This window comes from Poecilia latipinna, unplaced genomic scaffold (assembly GCF_001443285.1).
Source record: "Poecilia latipinna isolate Pla-1442-1.1 unplaced genomic scaffold, P_latipinna-1.0 Scaffold2324, whole genome shotgun sequence".
Classification (NCBI taxonomy): Eukaryota; Metazoa; Chordata; class Actinopteri; order Cyprinodontiformes; family Poeciliidae; genus Poecilia; species Poecilia latipinna.
Genome location: NW_015114940.1, coordinates 65,826 through 85,278, shown reverse-complemented (window position 1 = coordinate 85,278; position 19,453 = coordinate 65,826). Strand labels below are relative to the sequence as shown.

The 19,453-nt window shown below is 43.8% G+C and overlaps 1 protein-coding gene across 1 annotated transcript in view; it reads right to left on the bottom strand.

Annotated features, from left to right (window-relative positions):
- lats2 (large tumor suppressor kinase 2) overlaps positions 1 to 19,453 on the bottom strand; it is a 32,448-nt gene that overhangs the window by 5,369 nt on the left and 7,626 nt on the right. Inside the window, exons 2-8 of the mRNA XM_015018816.1 lie at positions 14,190 to 14,868; positions 4,755 to 4,887; positions 2,821 to 4,406; positions 1,197 to 1,424; positions 745 to 1,099; positions 302 to 484; positions 103 to 209 (exon numbers count right to left, since the gene is read on the bottom strand). Of these exons, the coding sequence (XP_014874302.1) occupies positions 103 to 209; positions 302 to 484; positions 745 to 1,099; positions 1,197 to 1,424; positions 2,821 to 4,406; positions 4,755 to 4,887; positions 14,190 to 14,519 (2,922 nt within the window). The 5' untranslated portion in view covers positions 14,520 to 14,868. The remainder of the gene's footprint in view (positions 1 to 102; positions 210 to 301; positions 485 to 744; positions 1,100 to 1,196; positions 1,425 to 2,820; positions 4,407 to 4,754; positions 4,888 to 14,189; positions 14,869 to 19,453) is intronic.

Sequence of the window (19,453 nt, the reverse complement as noted above, 5' to 3'; positions counted from 1 at the left end):
AACAGCCCTATTTGGAACAGATTCAGAGTTTTCAGTTTCTGTCTAAACTGAATGTATAAATTGTTAAAAAATATACCCGGCATTAATTTCTTTCTCACTGACCTTAATCTGAGTCTCGGTAGGTGTCGGAGCAAGGAAAGGTGGTTGTCCCACCAACATCTCAAAAAGAATCACTCCCACGCTCCACCAGTCACACAACTGAGTGTAGCCTGCAAAAAGCACACAAACGGGGCGGTAAAAACAAACAAAAACAAAATAAAACATGCACTTCATTAATAACAAACAGAACGTTGTCGGCCACCTTTGCGCAGCAGAACCTCGGGGGCGATGTAATTTGGCGTTCCAACCAATGAGTGAGCCAGGCAGCGCTGGTGCTGCCGGTTGGCGCGCTGCTCCAGCGTCATCAGCCGGTCGCCACAGCGACAGTTGGATACGTCGTCCCAGGCGTCGCTGGGCTCCATGCTGTCCTGCCTGATGTGACTCCCTGGAGAAGGAAGATTTGTAAAGACATAAGTTTCTGAATTAAATAAATGCATAGACTAGTGGAGGAAAAAAGCAAGACTTTATTGGTATACTTGGTATCTAAAGTGCTCAAAATCAAAGAGTTTAATAAACCCTTGGGGTTATAACAATACATCCAACTCTGCAAATAAAATACAGTCAGGTTTAATTTGACTAACACTTGCACAAAAATGACTTAAAAAAATAGAAGAAGAAGAGCAATCTCAAACAAAGGTGCCCAACCTTTCTGGTAGTATTTGGAGTTGTGCGTCCAACGGAAGCCCGTGCAGAGGCCGAAGTCCGTCAGCTTGATGTGGCCGTCCAAGTCGATGAGGATGTTGTCGGGCTTGATGTCGCGGTGGATGAAACCCATCTTGTGGACGCTCTCGATGGCCAGCGTCAGCTCGGCTATGTAGAAGCGCGCCAGGAGTTCGGGGAACACCCCCATCCGGATGAGGAGGCTCATCATGTCTCCCCCAGGGATGTAGTCCATGACGAAGTAGAGGCTGTCGCGGTCCTGGAAGGAGTAGTAGAGGCGCACCACCCACTCGTTGTCTGCTTCTGCCAGGATGTCGCGCTCCGCTTTTACATGGGCCACCTAAAAAAAAACAACAACCAGGAACCAGTTAAAACCGGTGAGCTGAGCCGGTAGGGTCAGACTGGTGGAACGGAGCACAGGTCCAGTCATGAGTCACCTGGTTGCGGTTGAGGACATCTTTCTTGCGCAGCGTTTTCATGGCATAAAGTGCACCGGTGTCAACTTTCCGCGTCAGGCACACTTCACCGAAGGCGCCGATGCCGAGGGTCTTGATTTTGACGAACATGGACTTGTCCATTTTGGCCCGGCGCAGTCGGTTGTAGTTGGACTCCTTTTGGTTCAGCATCTTCCTCATCTGCTCCTGCTCTGCTTCCGACAGGCCAGCCTGGGGAGAGAACGTCCAAATCGGAAATATGACGATTCAGCCAAACTATGAGGGACAATCCACGTGCTTTGATCAATACTTTTAATATTTATCGCTGTAACAGCATTATAAGTGGATCAGACACGATTAAACGGATTAATCATGATGAATTATTGGAATAACCGTCAACTCATTTAGCAATCTGGAGTTTGAAGACTCTAAAGAACAACATATTCAGAACAGTCACTAAGCCTTTGTCTGTAAATCTGTTCTACCCAGAACTCTTCAAGTGGTTTTAGCTTCACCTGGATCAAATTCTTAAGAAAAAAAATCTCATATTAAGAACCTTTTGTTATCCTGTGAATAACTGGTTAATCCAGTGTTTCTCAACCGTGGTCCTTATGCCCCCTGCTCTGCATGTTGTAGCTGAGCCTCTATTCCAGAGCAGCTGATTCAAATTATTGCATGACCATCAAGTGCTGCAGAAGCCTGTTAATCACCCAGAGATACAATTCAGGTGTGTGGCAGAAGGGAAATACCTAAAACATGCAGGACAGGGGGGCCTGAGGACCAGAGTTGAGAAACACTGGATTAATTCAAAAACTAAATCCCCAGATCAGTCCTGCACTGTGTTGATGTTAAGTCAAGCTGAGCTTTTCACATGTTGATGTTAGAAGGATTTAATTTAGCAATTCAGGGAATGCTGTGTTACTACATTTGAGGCAATAAAATGTTTATTTTGTTGTTTAGAAAAGGAATTCATGTGTTTATTTGCATCTGTAATGGAACATTTTACGATGTGCTCCTCACCCCTTGTGTGCTTTAGATTGTGTCTGATGATCTCATCATGAGATTGGTCAAGCTGCTCTCCTATAGACTTCTACAGTGCCGTATAACAGCAGGAGAGCTTCTTGATCCTGGAGACTAAGTGTTACTTCCCCAACCCAGAACTTATCTGCCCTCTTTAGCATGAAAGAACAACCCCCCTATCCTTAACCATAGACAAATGGCCAGACCATCTGTGTTGGGCTCCACAGAATCCCTGATGCATAACAATCAGGGATTCATTATCCAATCAAGTCTCTCTTCTCTGACCAGAACAAAAGGAAGCCAGATCCTCTGTTGGTCAGAGCAGACTTGGACTCCTTTCTGTTCTCACCTTGCAAGGTTTTAATACATTCCTTATTTCTTCTCATCCAGTCTCTTGCTAAAGTAATTTTTTTCACGACACATCATTTAGTGTATGTGTTTTATTGTATAAAAAGGCTTATGTGGTTAAATGAGGAAAAATGTGAATTTTTGTTTGAATCAATTCATTTTGTTTACAACTCACAACAAATCTTTGATTAATGGTTTAACCATCAGAATAAATCGATAACTAAACCAGTCGTTGAGTAGTGAGGATGTGTCTTCTCACCTTGGACATCTCCTGTTCCAGCTGCAGCCTCCGGTTCAGTTTCTGCTGGTAGGTCTTCATCACGTTCTCGATGTGCTGCTCCATGTAGAACTTGAAGGCGAAAGGCGAGTAGGTTTTGATGCGCGACTCTCTCTTCTCCTCGTCCCGTCCGTTCTTTCTGACGGGAACGGGTGACGTCTGGATCTGCTTCTTGTCTTTCACCGCTTTCTCTGCCTTGCCCGCCTTCGTCTTCTCTTTGACCTGCTGGCTGTCCTCGGCCTTCCCGCTCCCCCCGCTGCTGCTGCTGCAGCCGCCTCTGGCGGTGGCGATGCTGAGATCTGACCCGCTGGCTCCGCCTCCTTCCAGAACCCCTGGCTCCCCCGCGGGTATGAGCAGGCTCTTTGGGTACGGTGGAGGGGGGCAGCGCGGCTCCTGGGCGGGCTCTAGCGGGTAGGACTCCTCCGGCATGTAGGGCAGGGGTTCTGCCGTGTCCGGCGCCTGAGCCGTCATCCAGCCGGGATGGCACGGACCCACCGCCGTTTTGGGCTCTGGTCTCATCACGCGGATGCTCTTGACTGGCTGTTGGATGGGTGGGGACGTCACAGCTGTGATGGTGTTTGGAGGCCCCATGGAGGAGTCCTGCTTCCCGGCAGGGGGGGGCGCAGTCATGGTCGGTCTAACGCCGTTTGGAGCAGCGGAGCGGCTGTTGAAGGAATTTGTTCTGCTGGGAACGCGCACTTCCCCTCTAAACGGGCCCTGGGACTGGGGCTGCCTGGCTGCCGGGGTCCCGTCGGCACCCGGGGGGCCGGCCCAGTGGTGCTCATACAGGTCCAGGTTGAGGCTGGCTCTGGAGGGGGTCATCATACCCTGAGGCAGGTCTGAGAACTCGGGGCCCATGGGTGGCACGCCGCCGGGGGACCGGGACATCATGTGGACCTGGTGGGACGTGGGGCTGGCCTGGCGGGGGTGGGAGTGAGAGGACAGGTACAGGTTGGCCGGGTATCCTCCGCCCGCCGACCCGTTCTGAGACATCCCCCCTTTCGCCTGCATGTTGACGTAGTTGTCTGGAGGTCCCATCGGGGGCGGCTGCATCTTGTTCTGGAAGGACGGGGTCCGCTTGACCCCGTATCCGGCCGGTTCCATCAGGTGTTGCCTGGCATGAGCGTAGTCGTAGTGCGGGCCCGGGCCGGGTCCCCCTGGTGGCTGCGGCTGGAGCTGCAGCTGCTGACCAGCGACGCCGTAGCTCATCATGGGCCCGTGCTGCTCCATGCCGCCGGGGTAGGCCTTCTGCGGGGCGCCCTGTGGGTACATGGCGCTGCTCGGGTTGCTCTGTGTGGGCATCACCGGAGGATAGCTGCCCATGCTGGGGGGCCGGCCCATCGGGTTGCCCATAGTGGGGCCCTGAGCTGCGCTCGAGGGGGGCATCATGTAGTTCATGACGGGGGGAGCGCCCATGTAGGCTCTGGTGAGGTCGCTCTCAGGGCCGTAACCTGCTGCCCCGTCATACATCTGAGCCCCCATCTGATGATACGGAGGCAGGCCGCCCGCCTCACCCGGAACCTCTAAAGGGGGACGGTGGTCCATCCCGTTCGGCATGCCGGCTTTTCCTACAACGGAAGAGAAACGTTCATTACATCCCGTTCGGCAGCAGCATCAACAGTGTCAGCTAATACAACAGACCCAAGTGAAGTCGGCTGCCTGCATCTTCTTCAAATTAAATAAAATTAGTGTCAAACTATGTCACACAAATTGTAGCTGCACAAACACAGCACAATTATCTTACATCAATTTAGTTTGATTCTGTTAATATGGGAATAGAGCTGGTTTCTTAAACTATTTTTGCTGCACAAGCCTAGAACAAAGTTGGACAGCAGTTCTGTTTGACTTGAAGAAGTTTGGTGGGGCCAACTTCACCAGATGTAGTGAAGAGAAACGGAGTGTTGTGGTGTTTGTACCTGGTGAAGTCTGCTTGATGACCCGAACAATGAGCTCGTTGCGAGGGTCAAGGTAACCCATTTTACTGATGTACTCCAAGGCCGCTTCGATATTCCTGCTTCCAGTCTGCTTCAGCGCCCGCACTGCCATTTCCTGGCGAAAACACACAGGGACATTGATGACTGAGAAATTTGTTCATTGCAATTAAAAGTTTATTGATCTTTGAGAAAATGTTCCTTCATCACTATGACATCAATATATTGAAAATGGTCTCAAGACAACATTATTGTTTATCGCAATAACTTCTGGGACCATTTGTTGTCCATCAAAGTTTGTTATTGCGACAAGAATATTTGTAATCTCGCACAGACTTATTTTGTGTGTTGCAAAACAAACAAAAAAATAGAACCAGGTCCTGTTCTAAGCCCTGATCTGATATTTGATAACTGTCCAGTGCTCTACCCAGAAGATGAGCAGGAAATATTTTCTTATTCATCATTTGACTTAATACCACCTGGTAGCAATACCTCATATAATAAATCTTCCAATATTAAGTTTTTCTACAAGATATCTCAGCAAGATCCTCAAGTAGACGCATAAAAATATAAATAAAATGTGTTTGCTCAAATTACGTATTAGTTTTTATTCATTTTTAGATTAATATTTTTGATATTCTAAAAACAAAATATATATTTTGAGTTTACCGTTTTATTTTTCAGCATTTAAGTACACTATATATTTGAGGATTTCAAAGTTGACCCAAATTGATAGTTACTGTTTTCCATCATAGAGCAGCTCTACTCAACCATACATGCAAATAAGCATCGTTTACATGTATATACAGTAAAATACTAAACATAAAAAAGATGCTCATTAGCACATGAGTTTCTGCTGTGTGTTTGCCTGTAAAACACCCGTCCTATGCTTGTGTTGATGTTTGCCACAAATCTCTTGAAATGTTGGGAATGGGGAGCAGCCAACACAGAGATGCTTTCATGTCGGCTTAACAACAGTAAACAGAGAGGCAGAGTGCTAGGCAGCAAGAAATGTGGGGCCACACCCAGGTGAGGAAATCCCCTCAAATGGCATATGATCTCACTTCAGGCACATTTCAATGCCTGGCTGCTGCGACAAAGTCGCTCAGGTGCCCCTGCTGGCCACAGGCAGGAACAGCAGCAGCTGATCCACAGGGAATATATACTTAGAAATATGCCTAAATATATATTTTTACTGTGAAATTGAAACAAAGTGACTAGAAGGATACCTAGGAAGAAAAGAGAATCCGTTTTCTTTGTTCTGTACAACGAAGGGAATGATGCCTGGAGACACGTCTTCCCCCAGGAATGCTTTTCCGACTCAACTTTCTGCTTCTTCTCAGTCAGGCTGGCAGCTTGCAGTTGCCAGCAGGAAACTAAATCCAATCTAAATTGTTTAAAAGCGCGGCTCAGTCGTAGGCACACTGAGCTCAGAGAGCCAGGAAACGTCAAGGTCGTGCTCCTTCTGTACTCTCTGTAAACTGTGTGTGCCACATTGTGTGAGTTTACTGGACCCTGCTACACCGTCCTCTCCCACGCTGGCATGCACCTTTAAATTTCAGTGCTCACCATGCTCACACATCAGTGTTTACACGCCGCTTCCTGTGTGTGTGTGTGTGGGTGTGTGTGTGTTTGCTGCATTCCTGCGCGGCCTGAGGAGAGCGTCGGCTGCCAGAGCCGCCCTGTTGCTGTCACATTTTGTCCTTTCTTTCTCTACTTTTTCTTTTTTTTTTTCTTTTTAAAGCCACGTTTGCTCTGCGCTTTCTGGCGATACGTTTCAAAGGTTACACCAGACCGACCGACGGAGAGACTGTGGGAGTTTTTAGAGGTTTTGAAAAATGAGATTGAGATTGAAGAGGGAGAAACACAAAAGACGACAGGAGACGGGAGGCAAAAGCAGCAATGGTTTCAGTAAACTGGGGAAAATATAAAAAAGTAAATCTGCTATTAAAAAAGTACTTCAAAGTGTTGTTTCAAAGAAATATGCTAGAAGTGTCTCCTTAATGAAAGGATAATAACATTTCAATAAAACAGAATATGTAGTCTGATGACATTAAAGCAGGGATTAAGCACTTTTCATTAAACCCTCATTTCTGTCTTTAAAAAATTAATTCAACAAGTTGTTGCTAGGTAACCAACCTTTTTGATCTAGCTGTGAGAAGTTGAACAGCTAAAACCTTTCCTCTGCCTACATCTCCCAGAATGCTGAGCGGTTCTGGATCAGAGTTCAGGGAAATTATTCTATTCTACGTCTTATCAATTGATACTGAGATCCTGTGTGTGTGGTGATATATGTTGTTATTGCTGTGCACAGATGAAGCCCACAGAACATCACCGGAGCCGAGTTTGGAACATTAGACTGTAAAAAGAAGAAAAACGATAAAAGATGGTTCACCAACTGTTTTTGTTTGTGTATTTTTTCCTGAGACATGACCAACTGGTCCCTGATTAAATTCTACATTTGCAATTTTATAATTATCATCATTAAGTTTTCTTTTATACATCAGCCACAGTTGAAACAAAGTGCTGAACAACAACGTGAGACAAAAGAAAGCATAAAAATAAAATGGTAAAGCCAATAAGCACACAGTAATGATTTACAAACTCAATTCACAAAGACACAGAAAGTTGCTTTCAGAAACGAGGCTCCGACTTTCAAGAACGTTTTCTAGATTCCTGTTTAAATGTAATCAAAATATTAAACTTATCAATGTGATTGTGTTCTCCTAGTGCAACACTAGTTTCCTGTGAAATCCTTTTATTCGTGTCAACAGGGGGCATCAGTGAAGCACCATCCTGAACACAGACGGCGCATAGATGGACTCGATCCCAACAAAAACCAAAACATGTTTTTCTGCTGCTGTCATCTTCAGTCTTTCCATCTAATCTAAAATATTCAAACCTTCATATATTCCATAATCTGTAATCTGACTTTAATCAGGTCCGGGTTTAGCAGAACCACCATGACAGACCCTCTTTCTGTCCTTCCTCCGCCCCCTCTGGATGTGGGCGGGTCTGCTGACCCTGGTCGTCATGGCGACAGATGTGTCTCGCTCAAATTCCTCGGCACAGGAAGCAGGAATTTGAGCTATTTCCGATCTGGACAGAGTCTCTCTCTCTCCCTTTCTCTCCGTCGTTCTCGTTTTGAAAATAACCAGGCCGCATTTTGCACCCTTGTCATAACAGTCCGAGCGCCGCGAACCGCCGACTTATCCCAAACGCATAATCACTGGCCTGCAATTTCTACCAAAAGATGCCCAAGCTGCAGTGGCAGACAATCCCAAGAGTTTTCCCCTCTGGAAAACATTTCCCAGAGTATCCTTGATTTTTAAGCCTCGTTGCTGACCCAGATCAGACTTGACCCCAGAAATCAAAGCCACGTGAATGGCAATCAGGAGTCCAGATGGTGCGGTCTACCCTCTCTTCCTCATTATTGAAACATGTGCAAAGAGATATTTAAGGAATTAAATGTTATGACAGGGTGAGTCCAGGGATGCATCATCCTCTGTGCAAACATACGTTAAAAAAAAGAAAAACAGTGTTGAATCACACGTCGAACGCCTTAATGTGCTTGGTGACGAGCCAGATTCCTGCCGGGGCCCGAAGTTCATCCTGGAGGTCCGGAAAGGTCAGGGAAGAAAATGTACAAAAGTCATCAAAAGCTTCCCTTCGTTTCACTTCCTGGATTTTCTTGTCATTTTGATGCCTGGCATGCCACCCCCACCTCCCACTCCCTCTCAAAGACATTTCCTCCTTTAAAAAAAAAGATTATGCAACGTGCCACATTGGTATGTAATCTGCAGCTGGGAGAAGGCAGGAAAGACGAGAAGCGCTGATAGGGCCATCTGACGAAGAAGAAGTGGCCGAGGCGGTGCGAGGATTACTCTCACACATCATCCAAAGTAGAAAAGTAACGGACCGTTTCATCCGACTGTATTTGACATTTATTTGCGTGTTATAAAGCACAGCCTTAATCCGCTGCCAAGAAAAACACAGTTTTCTGTTTGGAAATGTTTCTGGTCACATAAAATGCAAAAGGAACAGCCACCAATTATATTATTATACATAATATTACTGCACAGTAAGAACTTGAACAGCAGGTTCTTATTCCACATTTTCAAGTCAGACATCATAAGAAAGAGGAAGATGGACCCCTGGTTCTGTTGGCAACACGGCCGCCTGTCAATACCTGAAATCCACCAATACTTGAAAAACAAAGGTTCGAATTTTTTTTATTAAAATTTGTTTTTCAAACAAAACAAAAAACAAATGACAGTAAATATCTAAAAAAAAAAAAAAAAAAAAAAAAACTCTACAAAAACATCCACAAACTTTTTGTGAATAAGTTGTTGGAGTTGTTCCACAGAAAAAAATCCATTTAATTTTAAAGAACTCCAATATTTACTACTGGCTTGCTTTAAATGAAATCAATTAGATTAAAATCTACACTTCAACTCTTTCAGTGGGTGCTGTGGTAGCCTCACACCATTGTTTCCTGCCATTTTAGAGCGTTGAGTTTGTTTCTTTCATATTCCTTTTGTTGAGCCATCTTAAAAAAGAAACATCAACAAAACAATCTAAGAGACACCGGTCCACAGGAAAAAACAGAGCCAAACACCCTGCGGTGGCGTCTGACAGACAGAGGAAGAGGAGGAGAGGCGACACGTTGGGCGGTGACTGGACCGGAGCAGGAGGAACTGTTCCACCCTGCTGCCATTGAATATTCCCTTCCTGTTTGGACTGACTGGGCCGGGCCTGCTCTGCTCCATTCACAATTGTGGCGGTAATGGAGGTCAGCTAGCGAGTGCGAGCGGCAGAGGAAATGGAACCGACGCGCTCTTTGTGCGGATGACCGACTGAAATGCTGGATAAGCAATAATGTGGCGTAGGTGATACGACAGATGAGCGTGTGGTTCCTTTAAAAAGGCCGAGTTCAGGGACAAAATGTAACAGCAGTGAGTTTTTGTAAAAACAAAAAAACAGGTTACCAGCACAGATAAATAGCAGAACCAGCCAGGCCCTGTATCCACATGTAGCAAAGGTTTGTAGAGTTACTGTTTCACAACAGCTAAACCAATCGAAACGCAGCGTTGGTTTGGTTGAAATTAAAATTTTTAAATGAGATGCGAAAGTTTTCCTGGGTAGTAACTTAGGACTATCCTGATACACACTGCAGGTAAGCTGGCTGAAACTCGGCATTTTGTCCTCAACAGGCGTTTTGAAACAAATAGTGAAGTCAGTGGATCTTTGTTGTACATTTTTGCAAAATAAATGTTAAAGATAACATTTCTGATCGCTGGTGGATTTCAGCTGGTGTCTTGGCTTTCCGTAACTTTTTCTACCTCCTGCTGTTTTACATTATTACACTCAAGTTAATATCTGAACTTATTTGTTTTGGTTTCGTTCTATGCAGGGATTACATGTCAGGTGTTACCAGACTTCATCTCAACAGCACCGTTAAGCTGGGTTTAAGCTAGGTCTATAGCAGACACGTTGAGCTGGACGCAGCGTGGCGCGCGCCAACAGGGCCGACCCCATCCCCGAGCGTTGGCCTCGCATGCTGCAGCATCACCTGGTCGTGCACCTTGCATCACCGTTCACACAAACTGGACGATTTGGTAGACGCCCTGCACTGGTATCTATATTCAACGCCTCTATGAGAGCTCATTTGTTCAGAAACATACTCTATAAACGCCATACCGCTGCCTGAGCTCGCATGCGCTAAACACGAAGATTCAAAAGTGCGACTTACCCTTTCTACATATGCCAACTATGAAAAATTGTGATGCGTTCAATTGTTATTTTACCAGTTGCATCCATCCACATTTCCAGAGCAAAAATATGTCATGACACAACCTCAAAAAGGAGAATGTCTTCTTTTCTGCCAAAGTTTGAAACAAAATCCTGCTCCAGGTTTTGATTCAGAAACAGTACATGATAACTACTGAGGAATTTATGCAAATTTCAGGTGGACAAAAAATGAAATCACCTGCCATCCCTCTGGGATCCTGGTCATTTTACTACCAGCTCAGATTTGTTGCTAATCAAAAACAAGAAAAACATCAGATTCTTTTAAACAGCTGTGGGCCTCTTGATATTCTAAAACCCAAGAAAAACAAAAACAACAAAACAACATTTTTTTAATGAAAAGCACCTAGTCCAGATGTGGAAATAAAGACGCAGAGGAAAAGTCCCTCAATCAGCAAACACTGGACCAACAGCAGGTTTCTGTGACAAGCTGTGAACAATTTGCCTGCTCCTCTTTTTCTTCTTCTTCTTCTTTGTTTGCTGCGACGGGCTTGAGTGGGGGCATTTTTCACATACCACGCTCGATCACAACGGCTTTTAACCGCAGATGCCCTAGATCTTGACTGGACTTACAGCAGTTTGCTGGGACAGTCTGATTTAATCACACATCTTAGTCACCCTTTAAAAATGCCTGACTTACTTCAATTTCTTCACCTCCCAAAGCAGAAAATGCTGAAAAATTAATACTTTTGAGAGTTTCCCCCAATGCATATGCAGGCATGCAGAAACAAGAAACAACACAAACTTCCTCATTCAACAGTGCTTATGCAGCCCGAGTAAGGGTAAAATCTTCAAAAGTATCCAGGTTCCTGTCTTAAACTTTTAGAAATTTAAACAGCTTCCACTCAACTCCGTGGTGTAAAACAGAGCTCAAGTTTACCGGCATGCCTCACTTCTTCAGGTCGGACGCATAGCGGTGGGGGTGAACGCCAAACAGCCCCGTTGAGAAATCCACCTGATGTTTCAATATTTCAACACGTGTTACGTAACCGAATCGCTATGCGCTTGGCAGGGGGGACTTGTATTGTGTCGTGTCTAAGAGCACAGGGCGCTCAAGTGTTTCGTTTTGGAGAATGCCTGGCTGGAAAAAAAAAACAACTCTAAAAATCTGAATGATTAAACACAGCTTTAGATTTGGGAGTTGTGTTTAAAAGCTGGCAGTCACTCCACAGGTTTTTACTTGAGGCAGAATTTAAATTTGTTTATTGGCCCACTAGTTTCAGCTCTGGATTTTACTGACTGATTCACAACAAACTGCAAGATACCCGCGTCCCCACCGAGACAGAGGCTCCAGGTAACTTGTTGACCTCTGGGTAATTTAACCCCATCTGTGGGGTTTTACTTCACCCCAACTCCATAATTCAGGAGCTAACGTCATTTAGGTAGCTGCTAACTGAGCTTAACAAACCTCTGATGGAAATGATAAAAATCAAGGTACCAGTCTAATGTCTGTAGATCTCATCTATTAGCTCTAAACCAGGTCGCAGAAAGAACCCTGGGACTTTTCAGTTCCCCAAAGGAGATGCTTCTCATTTCAAAACGGGACAAAGAAGAGAAGATACCGATTAAATAATGGATGGCTGCAAGGAAGTAGCTACTCGCCTAAACTTGGGCAAATCTACAGTCATTAAGAAGTTTACTAGAACAAAGGACAAAGTAATAAAAACTGACTAGAGACAATAATCATAATTTTGTGGCAATCACCAGCTTTGGGCTCAGGAGGAAGTAGAGGTTTGACCTAAAACTGGTGAATCCCGGCTCCTGGATTCATCTTTTCTGTACGTTTTGTCAGCAGCACATGACCTGTGACGACCGTTTACATGAGGCAAAGAAGTAAATCAGAATGATGTTCATCATGCAGGTGTGCACAAGGTTTTACGGTTTGCTGGTTTCTCTGTGTGACATACTGGTGTTAAACTCTAGAACATTTCCGCAAGAAAACTTTTTTTAAATGTGAAATGTGACGCTCTTTGTTTCGCAGACTCTTTTGTTCTTTAAAAAGAGATAATTTGAAATAGCTAGCTTCGTCTTATATGTAAGAGATGAATGACAGTAAATATCTATAGATTTGTAGAAGTGTTTTTCCCATTAGTTCATATTTACACACTTTTTGAGTTAAAAGAAATCGAATGGAAAAAGTAGCATTTAGAAAAAAAAATCTGGAAAAATTATAATTTAGGAAAACAGATTTCAGACGATCCTCTGATTATGGCAAATTACATTTACTGTTCATGCAACAAAACATAAAACGGCATTAAAACACACGTTTTGTAGCCTTCAGTGGTCATTGGTTGTTCATTAGGTGCAGAGGCTACGTCATGCTACAAAGGTTAGACTTCAGTCACTGTAAAATATTTCCACATAAATAATCACAAAGCTCACGTCTTAAGCTGGCTTTAACATTTTAATTAGATTGGTTTGGCTAGTGATGAAACAGCAGCCTATGTGTTTAACTTTGCTGTGATCCATCATCCTTGTTCTTGTTAACTTAATGAACTACGTGTCAGAAGACGTGGTTTCCCTCGACTTCTCTCCAGGTTTCTCTGACCTTGTTGTAAACCGAGAATAGCTGATTTTGAGACTTTTCCAGTACAAACAACCACTGAGATTCTGCTACTGGGAAAAGATTGGATTGTTCCACTGGTCGATGTCGAGTAGTCCGAGTCTGGTTAGCAGCTCTGGTGCCTGTCTAATTCAAATGACCCTTTAACACAGATGGATATTTTCCATTCATCTTCATAACAAAAGTGTTTTTGTAAAACATGAAGTCGAACAGGAATCTCCCAAGAATGTAATCGTGTCAAATCAATAACAAGCCAAGTAAAACAAAATCCTTTTTGGTTAAATATGTAGGTGTTGGATCAGAGGAGGGTGATATGGACTTAAATTTTATTACAGTATTTTGTGGCACTATTGAGATAATAAACATGATAATAAGAATTATATTTTTTTACCATTTTTCTAGGTAATTGTACAGCTCTGATTGCCTGACACAGCGATCACGGCACAAATTATGCTCTTGAAAAACACACCTATTTGTAATTAGATTCTTTAGGACAGCAGCAGTCGCGTAAAGAAGTGTGGAAAGCAGTACATAGTAACTACATTTAATCGTATTTTCAAATTTATTGATATCTATCGATACTCTCATTGAACAAAGAGCAAGGTTTCCCCCAGAAAACTGGCTAAGCCCGGTGTTTGGGTGTTGCAGTCATTCATCCAGCAGCTTGTCGTGTTTTTGAGTTAAAACAAGTTTAAAGCTGACAGGAAATTTGAAAATATCACTTGATAATCATGTGTTATTAAAAGATGAATGCCAGAACACCACCTACAAAATCTTAAAAAATGCAAACATTTTAAAAAGATTTAAATAAATAAGTAATGCTTAGCCTGGTGGGGGCACAAGGAAAGCCTGGAGGCCCGCCAGGCTTATAATACCCTGGGGGAAACCCTGAAAGAGTGGAGAAAGCACCAAAACTAACCAACAATCCGACAGGTTGGGGGGTTCAAACATTAATTGGAACTTCTTATGACAAAGATAAATGAAAATTCTTATCAAGTCAAGATATTTATCACGATAAATGACAAACGAAGTGATTTGGTCGGGCTTACCTGGTCGCAGCCAGCGTTGACGAGCTCCTGCAGCATCTGCCTGTTCACCTCTCCGGACTCGTTGGCGAACGGCATGAGGGACCTGCGGATTTCTCGCAGGGCGCTCTGGTAGTTGTTGAACTTCTGCGGCGGCCGGAGCTGCTGCTGCCGGTTGGCCGTGTCCTTCCCGCTCTTGGAGTCGGCCGGCCTGCTCCCCTCGGACCGGGAGCTGCCGCCGTGCAGCGCCTGGCTCACCAGCTTGGCCGGCTGCTTCAGGCCCTCCTTGATCTCCTGGAGCCTCTGCCGCGTGTTGCCCACATACGGGGCAGCTGGGAACGTCTTGGGCCTCATGGCCTCAGTGCCCCCCCACCCCCCTGCCTCCGGGCAGGCACCTACTCTAAAACGGGGGAGACTACCGCACACCAACTGGCACTCGCTCAACTGGACCCTCTCCACCCGGCTGACCTAAATAGATAAAAGGCCTCCAGGAGCTCAGCGCAGAGGCCCGGATTTAGAAGCCCGCCTCTTGTGTCGTTTCCCTCTGACTGTGCTTCTAATTCCTGATGAAGCAGACGGAGGTGATCCTGGATACTACAAGCATTCCATGGTGGGAGCCTCAAGGCTCGGGTTGCAGCTTGTTCCGGGAAATGCAGCCGCGGGAGTGGGCAATGCAGAGCCAAACCATGATGCCAGTGTGCGCCTGTGGAGGAAGAAATGCAGTGAGAACGTGCATACGGTGGTCATACGTCATGCTTATTATGGTCCATCTGAACAAAAGGTGAAATGAGGAGCTCGTCTCTGAAACACAAGGATGCTGTGACAGACTGACGGAGACAATAGCTGCAGGTCAAAGGGGAAGTATTATGTGTTTTCCAGACACACAGTGCCAGTTTATAGCATGATCACGCAAGTATGTCGCCTTCAGTTCTTAGAAAAATGCTATGTCAAATAACTAAGGAAATTTATCACCATGAAATTGGGCTTCTGTCTCTTTAAAAACTTCTGCTCCTTCTGAAACTCAGCCTTCAGGAAGTCATCATCTCTATTAACCCTTTAGCAATGTTTTTATCAGTGTTGAACTGAGAAGCAGCTCATATATTGGGCCCAGCAGATACACAGATCCAACAGGTGTTTGCTAATTGCTGCTGGCTAGTCTGAAGGAACTGAGTGGGGGCGTCATGGATGATGTCTTCTCTGTAAGGTGGAAGCTCTGAATATTGGAATCTGCAGCTCAGAGGAAGAACTTCATCCTCAAAGGCGGGGCTAGGTCCACCCAGGCATTTTGCACAGCTGAACGGTTGCCATGGAGATTAAAGGATTTCTCAAACATGCTTGAAAGTATAAGCAAAGTGAATAACATTATGACATGATGCAAAACTGAAAAAAAGAGTTGATTTTATGTAACACTGCTCCTTTAAAGAACGTTCTGTAGCACCATCAGGCATGCTGGCATTGGGCCCAAAATGTCTCAACTCCTATATTTGACCCAGTTGAATATGTCATTACGTGGAAACCAGCGTGTCACATTCTATATCAGTGGTGTTTAAGCGTCCGTGCATAATTCAGGAATATCAGCGGTCATAAAGACTTAGTTGCACAACTGAACTGCAGTGACTGCATACTTCTGCAGCGCGGTCATTGGTGAACACCCCTGTGAGAGCGTAGCAAGCCAGCCAGGAGTCACAACAAGTCAGCGGCCCTCCCAGAGCCGACCCCTTTTGGCTGTTCTGCTCTACGGCGTTTATGAACATTAAACACCACCTGACGGTCTTATCTGAAGAAACATACTCTGGGTTCTGCCACGACAGTGTTACTCCTCCGGGGCGGTTGGGATGACATGTGGAAGAGCTGCACGTGTTTCTGTCCAGGGGCCTCACGTTAGCAAAGAGGTGAAATATTTGCAATGCAAGAATTAGGAGAACTCATTTCTGCATAAACAGCAGAGGGAGCAACGGGTCTTGAAGCAACTCGGTCTCTAATTCATGATGACCTAGTTTACGTTATTTTAAAACTTTCAAGTTCTAATAATTTAACAACAAAACCTCCCCAAGCTGAATCAGCCTGTTAGAACTGTGTAAAAATATCTTCAGTTATAAAACAGTATCTGTTTGGAGCGATACGCCTAAACAGAAGCAGTTACATTTGTAACTGAATATTGCACAAGCTGCAAAACACGGTGGTGGCAGAATCATGAACAGGTCATGTTCCGCTGCCAATCAAGAAGGGTTACTACCCCTAGTTTGTTTAGTCTGAATAATAAACAACTGCATGGTTGAAACTTGGACACAACAGGAGAACGAACTTCACGAAGGCTACAAATATTTCCTGGATGTCTTAAAAGATACTAGATTCTGTTGGTACCAGAAAAGGATTCCTCCACTAACAACATAAAAACAGCAGTAGCTTTACAGCAGGTCTACAGTGTTCTGTTATGCAAACTTTGCAAAGAGCCACACATGGTTCCAAGAGCAATTCTGCAATAAACATAACCACCCGACTGTGCTCTATAACATTACACTCCAATAAAGACTGAAGGGAAAAAATAGCATTACTCTGAGCTTTAAGAGCCACAGCCAGCTGTTTTACAGCCAGTCCATTTTACATTGGACTCCCTCTGAATGAGGTGCCAAACTTACACCATGTGCACAATTATTAACCCCTCAACCGTCACCCTAAAGTCAATGGGTCCGTGAAGACACCTGTGTCATCATGACAGATAAGGGGTTGACGCAAGGGAGAGTTTTGATAATTATTAGGCAAATTTTCTAACTTCAAGTTGAATGAGGTTAAATGCTTGGTGGATTTTAGCATAGCAGGTGATGTGCATCTGTTTAGTGATGGAGGTTGGGGCCTAAGGAGGCCAACAACCTACATCAAGGTGTGCATAATTACAAGGCACTTTCTTTTCTTTGACAAAATGGGCTAAAAGTTTCTCAAAGGGATGAAGGACTCTTGAAATTGCTAAGAATGGGGTCTGATTGGGATGTGATCGCAGAACCATCAAACATTTTGGTGCAAGTAGTCAACGAGGGTCCCAAGAAATGTGTTGAGAAAGAAAAACCCAAAATATCTGCCAAGGACTCGAGAAGAATCAAGACTTAAGAAGGCGATGACTACCAGAAAACCATAATCTTTCACCTCTGTGAAAAAAAATTCCATAATTTTAATTTAAGTGGAGTAACTAGAAAATGTTCGGAGCTCAGAGACATGGCCAAGGTAGGGAAGGCTGAACTCCCAACACCTCTGAACTGAACGGTCTAGACTGGGCCAAGAAATATCTGCCTGATTTTTCAGAGGTTTTATGGGTGAGAGCGACTCTTAACAGACTAGACTTGATGTTTTTAATGTTTTTATCTTTACTTTTCATCTAGTTATTAACTTATTTTTATTTCTCTGTCTCACTGTCTAATGTTTTTATCCTTTTTTTTCCCAAAATGTCTCTTTCTCAATGTCACATGCTGTTTTTATTTTTATTTTATTTTAATTATGTGAAGCACTTTGAAATGCCTTGCTGCTGAAATGTGCTATACAAATAAAATTTGATTGATTGATTGATTGATTGACTGACTGACTAGATGGACGGCCTTTGGGTGGATCAGAAACTTGCACAGAGCTCTACTTTGAGTCAGACACCTGCAAGGTGGAGGTGGGCTATTGCTATAGGCTCGTATTATTAAAGACGAGTTAGTAGGAGACTTTCAGGTTGAAGATGGGCTCAAAATCAACTCCCAGACATAAATACCAGGTTTTAGAAACACTTTCTTCAAGCAGTGGAATGGGACAAAGTCAACATCTTTCAAAAAGACAATGATTCTTATGCAGGACAACGTCAACCCCATTCCTCACCTGACCTGAACCCAACTTCCTTCACGGTGATAGATTTAGCAAAAACTCAATATCATCAGTGCCTCCAGTTACTAGGCTGAGGAGTTATTACTTTCACACTGGGAAAAGTTGGTTTGGATACCTATATTTAACCTGATGAAGGAATGAATTTGAAAGCTGCATTTCGTATTTACTCGAGTCATTTCAAAGTAAAAATACTTTATTTACAACATGCATTTGATAAGAAGTCAGAAGCAGAATAAGCCTTGTAAAGTGATGCTGGAATGGGTTATCATTATCATAATGGACTGACTGATCAGTGTGATTTGAGTCTGAATACGGGACATGTTTCATCAGCCAAGACTCTGTGTTCAAGGAAATCATCTAAAGCTAATGAGCTTCACTTAAAGTGATCCAACTATCCCATTTACAGCTTTGCTTTAGTTAAATCTAATGCCGCTCTTTTCTTCGGGATTCACTTGGCTGAGTTTCACATCAGTGATCTCCTCCAGCCCTGCAGGCAAAGAACCCCAAAGCTGACAGATTGGTTTCCCAAACGCCAAACTGATTTATCTCAGACAAAGAGAAAGCGCCAGAAAGAAAAAAAATCCCCCTCTGGCAGCAACACAGACACATTCATGATATTAGTTTTAATGGGTTTCGCTCTGTCTGAAGATGGCTGACAGGTGGAGCAGTCAAAGAATTTTATCGGACTATTACGCTGACATGTGGGAATAAATGATGAGCCGGAGGTATTTCCACAGGCAGAGCGGAGACTTCCCGCATCAAGACATTCTTGTTTCTCGACACTGGAATAATCACAAGGATTAGATCAAGATGGTGGAAATCCTCAACATTTAAGAGGCCAGCAATAATAAAGGCTCATATTGGGGTTTATTAAACTGTTTAAGCTGTAAAACCACCACTTCATTACTTTGACAATTTAAAAAAAAAGAAAACCTATGCATAAATGGGTGACGAAATATCAGTTTATTAACACTTCATAATTTATACTCCAAGATGGAGTACATTAAACCTTACCAGACTCACTTCTTAGTTTATTGTGCAGATTTCACAACAGGTGATTATACATCAGTCATGTGAATCAATATGAGCCTCATGTTCCCTTACAGGTTCAAAGGAACTATATGAACATGTTCCTATAGTTCATGTGAACATACTTAGATCAGCTCTAATTCGTATCTATATCACTTGAACTTGTCCAATTGCTGGATAATCCTAAATTTAATGGAGATTCCTTAAAACAGTCTGAACTTTGGTTCCATTATTCGGTTTTAAAAGCTCAAATAGTTGCAGTTTTGCTTCTCTGATTAGAATATTAACCATCTTTATGAACCACGTCGTCTCTAATGGAAACCCAATTTAAGACAGTCTAAAGTCTGCTTTTTTTTTTTTACAATTTGTGGCCAATATGTTAAAAGCAATAAATTATTGTAATG